The sequence below is a fragment of the Colletotrichum lupini genome, chromosome 1, assembly GCF_023278565.1.
Source record: "Colletotrichum lupini chromosome 1, complete sequence".
NCBI classification, from domain to species: Eukaryota; Fungi; Ascomycota; class Sordariomycetes; order Glomerellales; family Glomerellaceae; genus Colletotrichum; species Colletotrichum lupini.
The window spans coordinates 262,875-280,196 of record NC_064672.1 but is presented as its reverse complement, the minus strand read 5'-3'; the positions used below and the strand labels follow the sequence as shown (position 1 = coordinate 280,196).

Below are 17,322 nucleotides of genomic sequence, written 5' to 3'. Positions count from 1 at the left end.
ATCTAATGGTCCCACGTGGCTTTGGATGGGATGATAATTCTTGGCTCATCTTGTCTCAAGACTACCTCCGCATTGAGTTTCACTAAGCCGGCTCATCTTTATCCATTCACATACCGCTGTCGCGTAGCGCTATTGAATGCTCAATAGTCGATGATTCGGCTTCCGGGCCTGGAAGTGATTCCGAGTAAGTATTATGCAAATAATGTCCAATCTGATACAGCGAAGCTCAGCCAAGGCGAGGAAAGGTTTGGCAATGATCGCCAAGTGAACCAAGCAGTTACTCAACAGCGAACCAAAACCCAATACTAGCAATCGCAGCGAACTTTGGGGGAGTATGATGAAACTTGACGTAAAAGGAAGCGAGAATCATGGCAGGATGGCATACTTGGCTTGATAGGGAGCGCGATTTCTCTCGCTCGGTCCCTTTGATATTGTCTGCACGGATAGCAAGACGAACTGAGACCTTTGTGAAGTGGCAGAGACCGAGAGTGCGATCCCGAGTGTACCTACAAGCTATCTTGGCAAAACGGTCAGATGTTTCAATGACTCGATCGGGCGAACCTTGCTATTGCGAGAAGGTCGGGGGCAGCCGAGTCTTCCCCCAAGATAGCATTCCGTGAAACACATCAAAACCATCTCGGTCCGGCCACTAATCACGTCCTCTTTCTCGGACTTTATCGGCCCCGCTTGCTCCAGTTATCTCTATTGGGCTTACACCTAACTTCACGATATTACAGGGCCAAAACAAGAATCATTCATCGATCTGTGTACGAGCTTGAGCAAAGAAAGCGGCCTCTCTGGCCCCCTCGCCCCGAGATATGGCGCAGGTCAAGGGGGCGATAGGTCAGAACCTGTCAACTGAGGAGGCAATCGCGATTACGTGCCTAGCGACGGCTGGTATCTATAACGCCCTCGAGTTATACGTCCTAATCTTTGCGAGATTTCGCCGACGAAGCGGACGATACTTCTGGAGCATGCTAGTTGCCAACACCGGCATCCTGCTTCATGCGTGTGGCGGCCTGGGTCGGTTTATGCAGCCGACGAAAACGGTGATACCGGGGATATTCGCCCATATTGGCTGGTACTGCATGGTCACGGGCCAGTCCGTCGTATTGTGGTCACGATTGCATCTCGTCGTTTACAATCGCATCACTATCCGGTTGGTGTTAGCGTTGATAATAACGTCCTTCTTCTGCGTTCACATTCCGCAGACGGTCCTCTTCGCTGGAGTCTGGGCAGGCAATAGCCCAGTCTGGGACACCCGCTTCAAGATATTCGAAAAGGCATCTTTGATGGTGTTTACTCTGCAGGAAATGATCATCACCGGAATCTTCGTCAGGGCCGGATTTCGAAACTTCAAAAGCCTCTTCGAGTTCAAGGCGCAGGAGGCAAAGGTCCTGCTCAGCTTCCTCATCAGTATGTTCGTGTTGGTGTTCCTCCTCGACACCGGGCTCGTCATTCTGGAGTACACGGGCTATTTCGTCTTTCAGACAACTAGCAAACCCATCGTCTACAGCATCAAGTTGAAAGTTGAATTCGCGGTTCTGGAAAAGCTTCTGGCATTCACACGGATGAAGCAGTGCGACTGCCATCAGCTGGAGGACATCCCGAAGGATGCAACCAAGTCTTTCGCCAACAATGCTACACTCGCTACCACGATGAACACGATACCTTGAGGGCAACGCACTAAGTACAGAACATCAACATCAAGTCTTGGGCCGAGAAGAATATGGTATGACAGCCAGGTGCCATCGCGACGCTTAGACAGAAACCAGTGGAGAAGCCAGGGCCGTCCGACGTCTTGGGTTGCCACCAAGGAGAATGACTATAACCACCAAGACTCTCTAGGCGCCGATCCATCGTTAGTGAAGCCCCTAGCTAATAGAATAGACATTCGGAAAGCTACCATGGGTGAGTGCAGAAACATTCTGCAACTGATTTGGGTCTCAATGCGGTGTATCATTACTGATTCCGAGTCACAGAGTTTCAAAGAGTCTCTTGACTAAACTGTGGAACCAACATCGACTCTGCACCTAGTTAACTCGTCTCAAGGTTTCACCTGTGCGACAGTTCGAAGACAATGACAGCATCTTAATGTAACTACAGACAGTGGAAGAGGTCTGGTAAGCTGCGAGACGAGATTGTATATGAAAAGAAACATGTGTCCCAAGGGACGTACTATTAGGCGGCGAAGATACATTCGTCAATAATGTTCAGCTTATAACTCATATCTAAACTCTTTATTCTCGAGATCCGTCAAATCCCAGAACTCGTGGTTCTCCTCCACTTTATAAGCATCTCCTAAAGCCGCCTTTTCAGCATCACGCTTTTTGTTCCTTCTCTCCAACACCCAGCGCATCAAGAATAAGTCGACTGTGACCAAGAAGTAAATAATGCAGATGGATATCTTTGCAGGGAGATACCTAGGCGCATCCCGGGCCTGGAAGGTCTGAGGAGATATGATGTTACCAATGGTGTATGCGATGGTCCCAATGCATGCGACGGTGACTTTCTTGGTGGAACCTGCAACATTGGTGCTCTGCAGTCCCAGAATCGTCGTCCATCCGATTGGGATACCTCCTGAAGTGTAGTACCCGATCAAGGCTGGGACCTTCGAAGTTGTAGCCATGAGAATAGCACCGATAATGGCAGGAATGTGACCGGCAATGCACCAGTAGAGTCGTTGTCTCGTCTTCATTGCTAGCCAAGTCAGGCCGACCAACGCCACGATCTCGTAAGCCCCGAGCGGCGTGACGAGAAGAAGAGACTCCTCACTCGTGTATCCCATGCCTCGCACTAAGATGTTGCCAAAGCTGGTTGCAATAGAGTTGGGGATGTTGGCCGCGAAGATCCAAAAAGCATAAAGCCAAGTCATTACGTCGAGCAATGCCTCCTTGACGTGCTTCCATTTGAACTCCTGCGAGCCAATACCTTGCTCATTATCCCGGATTCGCTCAAGGTGAGTCGCCTTTTCTTCCTGAGAAAGAAATCTGGCAGTGGCCGGCGAGTCAGGCATGATGAAGAAGAACGCGATACCAACGAGTGCGGTCAGCAGACCAAGGAACAAGAAGATCACTTGCCAACCCCTCAAAGCTGCGTTGGGGTCTTTTCCAACGTGTGTTGCGACGCCATATGCGAAGAAGCCACCAAACATTTGAGCTGCACCACAGACAGAGAACCAGATTCCGACGCGGAATGCCTGTTCCTGCTTGGTGTACCACTGGGAGGTGAAGAGAACCCATGCAGGCACTACAGCCGCTTCGAACGCACCAAGGAGAAAACGGCAGACAAGCAGGCCAGCGTAGTTCTTGCATGCGGCGAGGCAAGCTAGGACGACGCCCCATAAAATGATATTGATGGAGGTGTACTTCGCAAGAGGAAACATTTGGATGAGTCGGATGGTTGGGAACTCGAAAGCGAGCTGACCAAAGAAGAAGATGGAAGCAACCCAGTTGAATTGGTTCCCGTGGAGGCCAGTGGATTGCTGAATGCCCGTGACGCTGGCATATGAGATGGCTGTCTTGTCGATATATTGCAAGAAGTATACGATGCAAATCAGCGGCATGATGTGAGTATCGATGCGGTGCTTGAGCCTTCTATTCAGCTCTGGGTCAATAGTGCGGGCTAGAGGGCCAGTTTCGTTGAGAAGTTGGAGGGCAGCATCAGCGCCAGTCTTCGGAAGGCTCTTGGCAGCTTGCTCCGGGCTCTTTGCTCCCGTCGCCGCCGAGTTCGACGCCACGGATGCGGAGCGCTCGTCTGAATTGGAAATATCATCTGTAGCAGATGGCTCTGCCACTCCCTTGATGTCGTGGTCGGCCATAGTCTGTACTGTCGAGTTACGAGACGACAATGCAACTAGTCTTTGTCAATCAGTGATCAGGCAGCATTAAGTTTGACAAAGAATGTCCGCAAGAAGTAATCCGTAGTAAAGTTGCAAGGAAAGATGCTTGTTCTTATCACTTGCATCTGCAGCATCACAGCAGCGTTTAGAGCACACCATCAGCAACGCCTCGTTACTCATGGCTGGGCAAATCCATACGCAAGGTGCAAATACCAAAAGTTTTCACTGACGACATCCACATAATTCCGATAAGAGACGACGCATCCACCAGAAACCGACGTATCAAGACAAATGTCAGACGACTTTTGATCATTCGTGTTACTCTGACAAGCACGTCATCGCGAACCCGATGGTGCAAGCCTTCAAAAGTTGCCTATTGAAGATTTTGTACCCCACCTGCTCGGCTCACCAGCGTGATGGCTCGACTCGGAGAATCACGCCACGGCCAACCAGAGCGGTGAAAACCATGAAATGGCGGCTTGAGTCGGTTCTGGAAGCTATACTCCGTAAAAGTGACTTCAATACTCTGCTGACGCTTTCAATAGTATATCTCTCTCAGTGGGCTCTTATCTGAGTACATCCCTGGGTTCTCTGGGTTCCGCCATTATGGTTTAGCTCAACCCTCGAGGTCCCGTCATGCGGGCAAGACGATGGACTCGCATGAACGCCTTTCCCAATTGATGAGACTAGCAAGGCAACTTCCAGAAACATGCAATGGCGTAGACACGTGAAATGCGTAGTCATTTCATGAGAACGTGAATCTCATAAGATTGGGACAGCTTCGATGGTGGATTCTGTCTTTTGCGACCCTTCCTGCAATTGGTTAATATTCCTCATCGTTCCAGTCGCGGTATTGATGAGATTTTCAAAAGCGCTCAAATGATTGTATTCCGCTATTCTGAGAAGGGATCCCGGGGGGGCGTAGGTTTTCCCGTCTAGTTTCTGAATCTACTTCGTCCAAGCTGGACCGCTGAAGAGCATCGCAGGTCATTGAAAGATGACGACCTAGGATAACAAGCCAATCGGCAGTCTGTAAGTTACCAGCTTGGTATAATTATAGTTTATCATTGCTATTAAATGCTGCTGCAGCCTTCAAGTTTGGTAATCGTTTTACCTCCCTCCAGGTTCCTCTCAAGTCCAGTATGGTGTAACTACATAATGGGACGGCCCACGTGTGTGCGCGATGGAAGAACCCGTACGCTTTTCAGGTGGCGTGTTTGCCCAGTCTTCAAGCTGTACCAAATATTAGGAGATGTTCTTGGCTGCGACTAGTGCAATTCACATTCGAACAGTCTCGTCGCACGAGTGAGCCACAGTCATGCCCCAAAGGCTGCGGCGAACAGACTTGGAGTACTGAGCAATCTTGAACTCAACACCCCACCTCCTGGCTATTGATGCTGTTGCCAAAGGTTTCCAGCCCTTAGCCGGCGTTATCGGGCGCAAGTACGGAGTCTCTGGATAATTACCGCTCAGTAAATCTGTCAACGATGACGATTCTGGGAGAACATGGCTGTCGTGCGATACTCCGCGCATCTCGCATCAGACCCGCGGAGAATCAACCAGTCAGATGACAACGCATGGCTCACTAAAGAGGCTTCCCGATATTCCGCACCCAAATCGCGGTTGGCTGTAAACGCGCCTTACAGACGCCCTAGATCGACGCAGGCCCCCGGCGACTGCGGGGTCGATATTCGCCGACACTTTGAAGACTCTCCGCTTTCGGGGTGGTTGATCGGGATCCGGCTGGCCGTGCCGTTATCAAATGCTGCAAGCTGATGCGGGGAATCTGCTGACAGCTTATCCAAGCTTGAACCATTCATTACACGTACGATGTCAAGGTCGTGGAGTAGAGATCGTTCATCATATAAATCACTCGCCTGCTGCAGCTTGCAGCATAATTACTTCCAAGTCTTTGACGTTAAAGAAAGCCATTATGTCACCCAATAGATTCAACATCTCCTGCCTTTGCGGCGGCGTCTCGCAGCAGGTTCAGTCTGTCGTTGCTCACGGAGAGACTCTCAAGTTGTCCATCAACCATGGCGACGTTGATCGACACGCCACAGGCATTCTCTGCGCCTCTTACTACCCCATTCATGAACCTCATCAAACGGATGATACGACTGTGTTTCATGGCGTTGACGGGTGGACAAGATACTTTTGCAGCACGTGCGGATGCCATGTCCTGAGACGCAGAGATATTGATGGAGTGACTGTGTGGGAAGCAGCCACTGGCGTCCTACTGCATAACACGGCCGACGACGTTGGCGCGGACGCGCGTTTTGCAAGGCACACCGGCGTTTCCGATACCAAAGACGGCGGGATCTCGATATGGCTGTCCGAGATTGATGGACAGCGGCTAGAATCGACCACAACGCCGGTCACTCCATCATCACAGTCCACGACGAAGCTTCCTCCCACGCCAGCTGGCTTCTCAAAAGACTCTCTGCACGCCTCATGCGCCTGTGGCAGGGTGAGCTACCACATCACACGGCCAACCGAAGAAAGCTATCTACCGCACTCCGGCTTCCCCGACCTACAATATGCTCAAGTCGAACATTCCGCCGAGTTTATGAAGAACCCCGACACCGTCAAGTGGTGGATTCGAAGCAACGGCACAAAGTACTTGGCTGGAACCTGTGCTTGCCGGTCTTGCCGCCTCATCTCCGGATTTGAGGTTCAGACCTGGGCATTCGTCCCCCGATGCAACATCTTCTTTCACATCCCCGGACCAGACGACGGCCAGTCCGGAATCCTCCCTCTCAACTTCGCAGACTTGCCCGCCGGGGTCGCGAAGACATACGAATCCTCACCTGGTGTCTTTCGTGAATTCTGTGGTAACTGCGGTGCAACGATATTCTGGCGCGACAGTTGGCGACCAGATGTCATCGACGTCAGCGTAGGGCTTCTTCGGGCAGACGAGGGTGCGCGGGCCGAGACGTGGCTAGACTGGTGGACGGAGCGATGCAGCTTCGAGGAAGAGACGGAAAGGGGTCGATCAGGGGAGCCCGCGCGCATTGCCAGGAGGCTCATTGACGGCCTTGAACGAGGCTTGCGCTCAGGGGCCCAGTCAAAGTGATGCAGCTTGGTGCTACGGCAATAGTCATAGGTGATTCAATCAGAAACAAATCGTTCACCGTGAAGCTCTTTGCAGGTCGCTAGCAGGCCTATAATAGGCAATTTGCAGAATCACGTTCTTCTTGGCGAACAAGACAACAAATCATTTTTGCTACGGGCTATAGAAAGATGGATCGATCCGGCAATCTGAAATCTGGATTCTATTTTCTTACCCCTGAGATTAGCCAAGGATACCCGAGTCATCCCATGTCCGTTCCAAGTTTCGCAATGATTGCACTGCTTTCCAATTCGGATGAAACAAGCGGGTTTCTATATCAATCCAGAAAACATGAAAACAGTGCCCGTGAACTTATCAAGCATTGTTTAAGGGGCTATTTCGGCCGGCTTCCCAGTGGGATAGACTTGGCCTATGACTCGGGGATCCCTTTCGGGCCTGCCAAGCGCGCCGGGCCGGGCGGGGCCCCCTTAACGGACGGACACGGACTCTGTCAAAGGTCGGGCCCGCGGCGCCGGGTCATGTGGAGGGACACGTGGGATATTGGCAGTATACTGGATTCATGGGACCGGAGTTGGTGGGATACCGGGCAGGCTCATACTTACCGACTTCTCCAGGTCGTCAAGCTGAACTCACCGTTGTCTGACCGAGCGGTTAGTTTACTTGGCATGCTTATGTGCCTTGGTGACAGCTACTCGGATCGATTCCAAGCCCCGCAATCCTTTGGGTGCTGACAGCTTACTGCTGCGCCTCGGGGTAAGGGTAGCATCACAGAAACTCTCACTTGCAGGCCATCCTGTATCGTTGCACAGGGAACGTCTGTCCGTATCTTCACAAGAGGTCTAGTTTATTGATGCACATCGTTGTTCGGGATGAGTCTAAAGCGAGTATCGCGCCACTTCTCACTTTCAAAGGATGTAATACCGACTAGACCAAGGAGCGCTGACGAACCGAGCCTCCTTTATTGGTAGCTGAAAATAGAAGAGAGCATCACCCGCTTATGCAGTGTGATGGAGTTGGGCCCTCAAGCTTGGCATGCACAGCTCAACCTAGTCCGCATCGCGTCGTTGGTTTGAGTTGCGACATCAGGTCGACGACATGTCTGCTTTCTTTGAGTATCTTGGTGCTGTGAGCTATTTTCATCTTCGTCTGTACTGGCAGAGGAACGTGGGCATCTGATTTGTACGTCTTGTCTTACAATTTCCAGACAAGGCGGTAATCTTTCTGGTTTCTGACTTTGGAGTACAATTACAACGAATGTTAGTAAGGGCTCGCTCGATATGGGACATAAGTGTTCACGACTTGAAGAACATCTAGTCAATTGCTCTCGGATGTAAACATGTCCGCGACGGAGTTTCCCTCACGAAGCCAATGCCATTTGAATCCGATACAAGCCCATGATCAAACGCCGAGACGGGCATAGCTTCCTGAGCGGGAATCGGTTCACTTACACTTCCTTGAGCTTACAAACATTGTTGGATATCACTCGTGACTACAAAATCATGTTGCATGAACTCGGCAGTGAGGTAGTTGGATGCCAAATAGTGAACTTCTATGATGATCCATGCTGACCCTTGAAGTTGGTTCATCGCCGAAGAGGAATAATATTGAGTAGTATTAAGTCCGATGAAAATTGACTTAGTAGCTCAGGTCTGTGAGTTGGGAAACTTTTGACTTTGCATGCAACTCCAAGGGAAGCTGGCAGAATTGATCACATGGATCACGGGTTGCATTTGCCTGTCCTTCCCAAATGGAAATGTCGTCCGCCTCGGCATCCTAGAGCAAAGTCAATTGAAGACAATGGTAAGTTGAACGGAGTGAAGAACGTGTCTATTGTCACTGTGATCCTTGACGGCTTTGACCGGCGTCCTATAGAATTGAGGCAGTTTATAATCACAATAAGGTGCAGCCGAGTCGATCAAGGTTTCCAAGTTTACTTTTGGTATAGTGGGAGGGGGAAAAGCGATATGATTCATCATTGGTAAGTTTGCGCGCGTGGAAGGGTGTGAGATGAACCCCGAAAAACAAATCTCCCAGTTCTTGAATTGCCCGTGCTCCCCTCCCCCCTATGCTGTGTGGCGTTCCCCGAGATGATATCGCAAAAGTAAACTTTCCGTGCCCCCTCAATACTGCATCCTTCGTATAGGTAACTATAGCTGGTCGTGCACGTGTTGGGGTGGACATGGACAGTGGTCTGTGGAGGAGAAAGATTATAGCATGCCACGGACACCGCGGACGCATATTTGGTACGGCAGAGACGAAAGAGGGTAATGTTTCCGGCAACTAAGTGTGCAGTGCCCAGCCAATGTGGTTCGACACATTTCTAGTACAGGCTCATGGCCCGTCGGCAAGTGGGTGTCGGCCAAGTAGCAAAACCAGTGTACAGGGATAAACGTGATTCAGAGAGTTGCACGCTACGGTAGTTGACAGGGCGGCAATCTCATTCTCATCTCAGCCACTCCCAGCGTCAGATTCTACCTCTGCTGTCGCCGTGCTTCCCAGTGCGGCTTACCCCAGCAAACTCCCAAGGGCCTCCGGGTTCGCAGTTCCAAGCCAAGGGAATGGTGTTGCGTGTCCAAGGCCCAAGGGGACTCTGCATGTGATGAGAAGCCACCTCGCCAAGCATCTTGGCAGAACAGGTGGACGGGGTGACTGATGTGGCTACCTTATACAGTCTTACTCGGGGGCAATCTTTTGGCACGGGCACAGCCGGGGTCGCAGGATTTTCGGCCGACAGCTCTCTTACTGTAAGGTGCATGCACGAATACTCGCGTACCTCAAATCTAGCCTTCCTGTTCAGGATGGTGGTGCTGGCTGGGTTGGCCCGGCCTGTCGAGGGTTTCTTTCGTGCTTGCAGCTGGCGTGCTGATCTGCCACGCCGCCTGGCTGCATCCCATCCCGCCCGCATGTCTGTGTGGGTGGTGTCACCTTGCAGTGTGTCTGTGGACTGTGGTTCCGAGTGTTTCTGTGCCGTGCGTTCCAGTCGAAGCCGTTGAAGGCCGCCATCAACGGCCGGCCGGCGCGCGGGGATGGATCGTCGAGGAGGGTCGTCTAGGAGGGGGGAGGCGTTCGGGTTCCAGATCCTCCCCTCCAGAGGCTTGCTTTTGCTTCTTTCCACACCCAAATACTTGCCCGCCGCCAGAGGGAGGTAGGGCTGAATCAATGCACGATTGATGAAAAGCTTCCTTCATCCCATGTTGGGTGGTCGCGATTTGGGCCAAAACCTTGTGCGACTCTTTAGAGTCTAGACCTGTAATGGCAGGTTGTCTACAGCTAGGTTGTCTAGTCTCCCACCCGGCATTGCATTCGGGGGGTTTTGCTGGGACATGGATTCTCGAGACTCTCTAGGAGCTTCGCTAGGAACAAAGTCGCAAGTCCGCAGAAGCCAGATGAATGACGGAGGCATCAATTAGCCCGTTGCGCGCGGGCAGCTCCGTACATGCTAAGTGTATATGCAGTCCTAACTTCTAAGTGGTGTTTACAGACAGGGTACAGCAGGATATAGCAGGGAGAGGGCGGGTTGATATGATCCGATTTGTTGCTCTTCGGAGTTTATGGGCGAAGTCTATTACAGTGGGGTGTCAAAAGTTCGTGTGCAGCGCACAGTATCCCGCAAAAGTACTACTTTTCAACAGCAAATAAAAACTCAAATATAATAAGAAAAAGAAATTAAAAATTACTACATAACTAATTAGCTATTATATTAGTATATATTCAAGTTATATTATATTTTACCCATATATAAAAGCTTTAAATAAATCTTTTAAAAAATAGGTTTTAAGAGATTTTTATTATAGTGGATTATAGGGCCTTTTAAGTGCGAATAGCACTGTACTTCTTAGTAAATTCTTTTTTCTTTTATATTCTACGTTTATACTATACTATAAAGTACTAACATAACGTATTTTAAAAAATATAAAAAATAGTTCTATATACTTTATATACTTAAATATTTTATTATAATTTTAGATTATATTATTTATACCTAAGTTTAGAAGATATTTATAGTAATAAAGAGACGTACTTAGTGGGCTATAGGTGACGCACTGGGAGGGTGTACACGAACTTTTGGCACCCTACTGTAGATTCAAAAGTGGCTCCCGCAGCTTGGAAACTGTCATCGCACAATTGGTCGCGGTTGGTGTGAATTATTGCAGGCTTTACAGAAATACTACCTTACTCTTCCAGTCACCCAGTAACTTGGCACCGGCCCGCATCATACTGTTGACTGTTGACCATCGGAGCAGGGAGCACAGCTCGTCAGCTCCCCGGATTCCCTAGCTTATGCCTGGCTATGGATCAACATCTGAACTCATAATCCCGGCCACGCCAACTCCATCCTGGTGTGTTCTCCTCCTTGGGCCCCATGTCTTCTCCATACAAGTTGCCGTAAGTTTCACCCATATGGACATCGCTTAGGACACAATCCCCGCCCAAAAGTGTGAAAAGCGGACCACACCACACCAAAGAGCCATCTGCCAATCTGCGTATGTTCACGCCCATCCTAATCAAACAAGATTGTTATTCCAGGCGCTTATTCTGGATCGCAAACCTTGCCATGGGGCATCTTAGTGCGCAATACCGACTCGACTGCCGTTGTAGGAAGCTTATTACCAAGGCCCCCGTCAGCGATGCCTTGCGCAGCATTGGGGACGCCGGGCTTGGAAGCGGCCTTCGCAGGTCTTGGTATTGTTACTAATCATGGAGTTCTGGAATCAAATTATTCCCACATGAAGATGCTCCATCGTGGCTCGTGGTACCTGCCCAGAAACCGTGTCATTGCTCGTGAGTCGTAGGTCGTCACAGTTTATTACTTATGTCCTGGGGTTCGTCCCATCTTGGACTAAAGATCTGTTTCCTCTTCTTCAGGAACACACTCATCTCTCACCCGTTGAGTCTGCGACCCCCCGGTCTCACTCTCACCTAGTCATTCCTTCTTTGAACGTCCTCTGGATCAACCTGTCTTGTCAACATGCACGCCAAACTTTCAAGCTGCCTTTTGGCAGCTTCTGCTCTTCTGCCCGCCGTCACGGCTGAGGGTTGCCCTTTCGCCAAACGCGATGGTTCCGTCACCAGCGAGCTCCCCAAGAGAGACACGGCCGAGGGCTTCGGCCGATGCTCGAGAATCAGCAACCAGGCTGGCGGCGGCACCCGCAGCCACGACTGGTGGCCTTGCCAGCTTAGACTCGATACTCTTCGCCAATTCCAGCCCGCGACCAACCCGTACGGAGGCGATTTCGATTACACTGCGGCTTTCAACTCTCTGGATTGTGAGTAGATTCTATTGGGAGGGGGAAGAATAAACGATGTGTGGGAGGATCCTCACTAACACCCCACGACAGATGAGGCTCTGAAGAAGGACCTCCACGCCCTGATGACGGAGTCCCAGGAATGGTGGCCCGCCGACTTTGGCCACTATGGCGGTCTCTTCATCCGCATGGCCTGGCATAGCGCCGGCACTTATCGCGCCATTGACGGCCGAGGTGGCGGTGGAATGGTGAGCCGTTTTTTCTTCACTGCACCTCTTGGCTTATGTTTTACTCTCTTCTCTTTGGCTATGCTATCCCGAAAGTCCTTCCCTCCCCCCCCCCCGCCCTCCCGGTCTTCCTAGTGCTTTCCCACTTGGCACGAGGTAGCTGGAAGAAACACCGCGTTGTAACCCCCCCCTCCATTTTAGCATATTTCTTATTCCTTGCCTACCGTTGCACTTGATCATCTCTTCGCGGTCCTATTCGTCTCGCGTTGGAAGATCAATTGGTTAGACGGAGGTTTTTGTCCTATCCCGGATCAAAGCCAAGAGCTGCTAAAGCATCTCCGTCGGCTTTTTCTCCACTCGCACCGCGTCACGAAATATGGACCTGGGCTGTTTGCATCTTATCACATCTCTGCATCAGTTTGATTCTTCTTGAGGACTGGCGTTTACTAATATTGGACTGCTGCAGGGCCAACAACGTTTCGCTCCGCTTAACAGCTGGCCTGACAACCAGAACCTCGACAAGGCTCGCCGCCTGCTGTGTAAGATTTCCCATCCTTATGCGCTCTTTTGTGATTCGGCCCACCCATGTTCGACTTGCATCATCGACTCGGTAGCGATATCCACTTTTGCCGTGGCTCGATGGCGCGAATAGAGCGATGTTGTGGGCCTCTTGAGAGATGGAGAGAGAGAGAAGAAACGTTTGCTAATCCTAGCTCTTCCATGTTTTACAGGGCCTATCAAGCAAAAGTACGGCAACAAGATCTCATGGGCCGACTTGTACTTGCTCACTGGCAACGTCGCCCTCGAGTCCATGGGCTTCACCCCCCTTGGCTTCGCCGCTGGCCGTCCCGATACCTGGCAATCCGATGAGTCCGTCTACTGGGGTGGCGAGACGACTTTCGTCCCCAAGGGCAACGATGTCCGCTACAATGGCAGCACCGACATCAACGAGCGCGCCGACAAGCTTGAGAAGCCCCTGGGTGCTACCCACATGGGTCTCATCTACGTCAACCCGGAGGGCCCCGATGCCAGCTCCGACCCCGCCGCTTCGGCCAAGGACATCCGCGTCGCTTTCGATCGCATGGGAATGAACGATGAGGAGACTGTCGCTTTGATCGCCGGTGGACACGCCTTCGGCAAGACGCACGGTGCTGTGCCTGCAAGTGAGTTGCACCTCATTCACGCGTGCTCTCTTCACCATTTCGGTGCTAGTCGGACGAACGCGCAATAATAGAGCGTCTCCGGAGAGAGCTCCGGCTCACCCCCGGGAACACACGATTTTCACCGCCACTTTTGGAGCATGCAAATGCTAACCGGCGTCTCTCACAGGCAACATTGGAGGCGAGCCCGAGGCCGCTGACCTTGGCGAGATGGGTCTCGGATGGCACAACAGCGTTGGCGATGGCAACGGTGTCAACCAGATGACCAGTGGTCTTGAGGTTGTCTGGACCAAGACCCCTACCAAGTAAGTCATGATTGTGATGAGTCTATTTCCGTTTGCATATGATTTGCGCCCCTCAGGGTCTTGGCACTCCAGTCACTCCCATTTCCCCTCTTCTCACTCACTCTTGAGAGGTCTTGTATCTCTCATTTGCCGAATACTCGCCTTTGAGAGAAAGAGAAGGTCATGGGAGAAATGATGAGGCGACAAACGATGAGGCCAAGAAAAGCTATTCATACACCAACCACACCGGGTGATTATGCAGTGACACACCGACGCTAATCCTTGTACCTGCAGATGGAGCAACGGCTACTTGGAGTCTCTCATTCACAACAAATGGACCCTCGTCACCAGCCCTGCTGGCGCTCACCAGTGGGAGGCTGTCAACGGCACCCTCGACTACCCCGACCCCTTTGACAGCACCAAGTTCCGCAAGGCCACCATGCTCACCAGTGACTTGGCTCTCATCAACGACCCGTCCTACCTCAACATCACCACCCGCTGGCTCGACCACCCCCAGGAGCTCGCCGACGCCTTCGCCAAGGCTTGGTTCAAGCTTCTCCACCGTGACTTGGGTCCCGTCGCCCGCTACCTCGGTCCTGAGATCCCCAAGGAGACTTTCGGCTGGCAGGATCCCCTTCCCGCTAGGGAGGGTGAGCTCATTGACGATGCTGATGTGACCAAGCTCAAGTCTGACATTCTCGGCACCGCCGGTCTCGACGTCTCCAAGCTCGCCTCCGTCGCCTGGGCCTCCGCCTCGACCTTCCGTCACTCCGACAAGCGTGGTGGTGCCAACGGTGCCCGTATCGCCCTCGAGCCCCAGAACAAGTGGGTTTCCAACAACCCTACCGTCCTCGCCGAGGTCATCGACGCCCTAAAGAAGATCCAGACCAGCTTCAACACCGGTGCCAAGAAGGTCTCCCTCGCCGACTTGATCGTTCTTGGTGGTGCCGCCGCCGTCGAGAAGGCCGCTTCTGACGCTGGTGTCGCCGTCACCGTCCCCTTCACTGCCGGCCGTGTCGACGCCACCCAGGAGCAGACCGACGTCCGCGCCTTCAACTACCTCGAGCCCCAGGCCGACGGTTTCCGCAACTATGGCAAGGGTACCGCCCGCGCTCGCACTGAGGAGATCCTCGTCGACAAGGCCTCGCAGCTTACCCTCTCCGCCCCCGAGCTGACTGTTCTCGTCGGTGGTCTCCGCGCCCTCGGCGCCACTTTCGACCAGTCCAACACTGGTGTTCTTACCGCCAAGAAGGGCCAGTTGACCAACGACTGGTTCATCAATTTGCTCGACATCTCCACCGTCTGGTCCAAGACCGACACCGAGGGCGAGACCTGGACCGGTGTCGACCGCAAGACCAAGGCTGAGAAGTGGACCGCCACCCGCGCCGATCTCGTGTTCGGATCCCACGCCGAGCTCCGTGCCATCTCTGAGGTCTACGCCAGCTCTGACGCCAACGAGAAGTTCGTCAAGGACTTCGTCGCTGCTTGGGACAAGGTCATGAACCTTGACCGCTTCGACTTGAAGAAGTACTAAAGTGCTATCCGCACTAACCCAAATGTTTCTATGTTAAGGATTTAAGGTGTTGGCGGTTATTCTTGTATCTACTTTATACCTCATATATTCTTTCGCCTGTACTCTGTCCCCCCTACAGCTCATAATCGTCGTGACTCATAATTCAGTTTGGTCGGTCGGCAAAAGAAGTCAAGTACCTGCCCTTCAACCCATTTCCAATGCCGAGACACGCAACAGTAATCTGGAAGACTTTTCAATTTCTGGAATGTCTGAAGAAATTTCTATGAGCTTGTATTGGGCTGACCTGACTTTTTCGACTTCGGCTTGATGAATATCGCAGCTAGAAGCATGCAACCAGAAACGCCAGTAAAGAATGCCCACATCACACGCAAAGCAGACATGTAGATAGCCTTGCTAGCCCCTGAAGTTCCATCGTTCCCATTCTCAGAACCAAGCTTCCCTGCCGTCAGCTCTCCACCACCGAGGTTATGCTGCAACAACACTGTCCCGATGACAATGGACATCGAAGAAAAGAGAGACCTCACAAAACTGAAGGCCGACATAGCAGCCGCCATATCCTTTTGCTCCGTGTGAGTCTGAATTGAGATCATGGGACTTTGGAAGAGCACACCGGCACCGAACCCAGTGATCATTTGAAATGCCACAATCTTGGCCCATTCCGTGCTGATGCCAAAGCTGATGAACAGGCCATTCCCGAGAGTCATGAGCGCCGAACCAAAGAAGATGGGAATAATGTAGTTACCAGTCTTCCGGGTGAACAGCCCCCCGAGCATTGTCATGACCGTGAGCGGAATGAGTAGAGGAAACAGCGTAATTCCAGCGATGATCGGTTTGAAACCAAGGACAAGTTGGAAGTACAGCGGGAGGAAATAGTCGTATGCAATGAAAACGAAGCTGTGGATGCAAGCAAGGGTGAAAGAGGCAATGTTGGTGACCTTTTGGAAGATTCGGAATGGAATAACGGGATTCTTCGCGAAGCGAGCCTCCCATACGATGAAGAGCGCGAGAATGAGGACCCCGAACAGGATGAGGCAGATGACCAAAGCAGAGTTCCAGGGTACGATGCCACCAGCACCTGTTTCGAGGCCGTAGAGGAAGCAGATTGTGCCACCTATGATGAGAAGGAACCCAATCCAATCGAGGTCCCGAAGACCGGCAATGAATGACTCTTTGGGGGTTTCAACCTTGAGGGTGAAGAATAACACCACCAGGGCAACGCCGTCGAACGGCAAGTTGATGAAGACTATCAAATGTCAGTTCCATGCCACTCCGTATTGTATTTGGGGGTTCCTTCTCACAACACCATCTCCATCCAATCGTCTGTGTAAAGACACCTCCAAGTACTGGGCCGACCGCACTCGCAATCCCATAGACGATGCCAGTCATGCCATAGTACTTGGCCCGATCCTCCAACTTGAAAATATCGCCAATCACAATCGTGACTAGAACCAACGATCCACCTCCCCCGAGCCCCTGTACAGTCCTCCCAGCGATGAGAGCTTGAATGTTCCCAGCCAAGGCCGCGATCAGGCTTCCCGCCATGAACGTTGCTGCCGCAGTCATAATTGTGAGCTTCCGGCCGAATATGTCGGACATCTTAGCCCAGACCGGTGTGGATGCCGTGCTGGACAAGGTGTACGCGCTTCCCACCCACGCGTACTCCGATGCCGTGGCCTGAAGAGTTGCTGCGATGGTGGGTAAGGCCGTGGCGATGATGGTGATGTCCAGGGCGCTAAGTAGAAGAGTCAGGCAGAGGGCACACATGACGGCGCGGCGACGGATCGGGCTCATTTCAGGAGGAACATAAGATGCGGCTGTGATCACGCGATCCAGAGCACTCTGGGTGTTTCCATACTGCTCTGAGTTCGTCTCTTGGGGCTTTTCGGCCGATGTTGCTGCAGGTGAATTACCCATGATAATCCTACTAAAGCGACTGACGCCCTGGTGGTCCTTTGTT

At 51.9% G+C, this 17,322-nt stretch overlaps 9 protein-coding genes across 9 annotated transcripts; 6 read left to right on the top strand and 3 right to left on the bottom strand.

Annotated features, from left to right (window-relative positions):
• Positions 1 to 818: 818 nt before the first annotated feature.
• On the top strand, positions 819 to 1,676 carry CLUP02_00086 (uncharacterized protein; the record flags this gene model as incomplete). The annotated part of the gene is made up of 1 exon (XM_049279139.1): positions 819 to 1,676. The coding sequence occupies one exon, from the start codon at positions 819 to 821 to the stop codon at positions 1,674 to 1,676; it is 858 nt and encodes a 285-aa protein (XP_049135096.1).
• A 542-nt stretch (positions 1,677 to 2,218) lies between these two features.
• Positions 2,219 to 3,820, bottom strand: CLUP02_00085 (major facilitator superfamily transporter; the record flags this gene model as incomplete). Its single annotated transcript, XM_049279138.1, has 1 exon — positions 2,219 to 3,820. One exon carries the CDS (start codon positions 3,818 to 3,820, stop codon positions 2,219 to 2,221), a length of 1,602 nt encoding a protein of 533 aa, XP_049135095.1.
• Positions 3,821 to 3,943: 123 nt separating this feature from the next.
• CLUP02_00084 (uncharacterized protein) lies at positions 3,944 to 5,236 on the top strand (the record flags this gene model as incomplete). The annotated part of the gene is made up of 7 exons (XM_049279137.1): positions 3,944 to 4,044; positions 4,097 to 4,328; positions 4,387 to 4,568; positions 4,621 to 4,762; positions 4,851 to 4,873; positions 4,939 to 5,076; positions 5,134 to 5,236. The coding sequence occupies 7 exons, from the start codon at positions 3,944 to 3,946 to the stop codon at positions 5,234 to 5,236; spliced, it is 921 nt and encodes a 306-aa protein (XP_049135094.1).
• A 538-nt stretch (positions 5,237 to 5,774) lies between these two features.
• Positions 5,775 to 6,917, top strand: CLUP02_00083 (glutathione-dependent formaldehyde-activating enzyme; the record flags this gene model as incomplete). Its single annotated transcript, XM_049279136.1, has 1 exon — positions 5,775 to 6,917. One exon carries the CDS (start codon positions 5,775 to 5,777, stop codon positions 6,915 to 6,917), a length of 1,143 nt encoding a protein of 380 aa, XP_049135093.1.
• Positions 6,918 to 7,084: 167 nt separating this feature from the next.
• On the top strand, positions 7,085 to 8,334 carry CLUP02_00082 (uncharacterized protein; the record flags this gene model as incomplete). Its single annotated transcript, XM_049279135.1, has 5 exons — positions 7,085 to 7,638; positions 7,702 to 7,732; positions 7,965 to 8,039; positions 8,124 to 8,170; positions 8,229 to 8,334. 5 exons carry the CDS (start codon positions 7,085 to 7,087, stop codon positions 8,332 to 8,334), a joined length of 813 nt encoding a protein of 270 aa, XP_049135092.1.
• A 470-nt stretch (positions 8,335 to 8,804) lies between these two features.
• On the bottom strand, positions 8,805 to 9,152 carry CLUP02_00081 (uncharacterized protein; the record flags this gene model as incomplete). The annotated part of the gene is made up of 1 exon (XM_049279134.1): positions 8,805 to 9,152. One exon carries the CDS (start codon positions 9,150 to 9,152, stop codon positions 8,805 to 8,807), a length of 348 nt encoding a protein of 115 aa, XP_049135091.1.
• A 560-nt stretch (positions 9,153 to 9,712) lies between these two features.
• CLUP02_00080 (uncharacterized protein) lies at positions 9,713 to 9,907 on the top strand (the record flags this gene model as incomplete). The annotated part of the gene is made up of 1 exon (XM_049279133.1): positions 9,713 to 9,907. One exon carries the CDS (start codon positions 9,713 to 9,715, stop codon positions 9,905 to 9,907), a length of 195 nt encoding a protein of 64 aa, XP_049135090.1.
• A 1,976-nt stretch (positions 9,908 to 11,883) lies between these two features.
• On the top strand, positions 11,884 to 15,365 carry CLUP02_00079 (catalase/peroxidase HPI; the record flags this gene model as incomplete). Its single annotated transcript, XM_049279132.1, has 6 exons — positions 11,884 to 12,181; positions 12,254 to 12,408; positions 12,854 to 12,926; positions 13,119 to 13,550; positions 13,717 to 13,852; positions 14,126 to 15,365. 6 exons carry the CDS (start codon positions 11,884 to 11,886, stop codon positions 15,363 to 15,365), a joined length of 2,334 nt encoding a protein of 777 aa, XP_049135089.1.
• Positions 15,366 to 15,625: 260 nt separating this feature from the next.
• Positions 15,626 to 17,279, bottom strand: CLUP02_00078 (major facilitator superfamily transporter; the record flags this gene model as incomplete). The annotated part of the gene is made up of 2 exons (XM_049279131.1): positions 15,626 to 16,608; positions 16,664 to 17,279. 2 exons carry the CDS (start codon positions 17,277 to 17,279, stop codon positions 15,626 to 15,628), a joined length of 1,599 nt encoding a protein of 532 aa, XP_049135088.1.
• Positions 17,280 to 17,322: the final 43 nt, after the last annotated feature.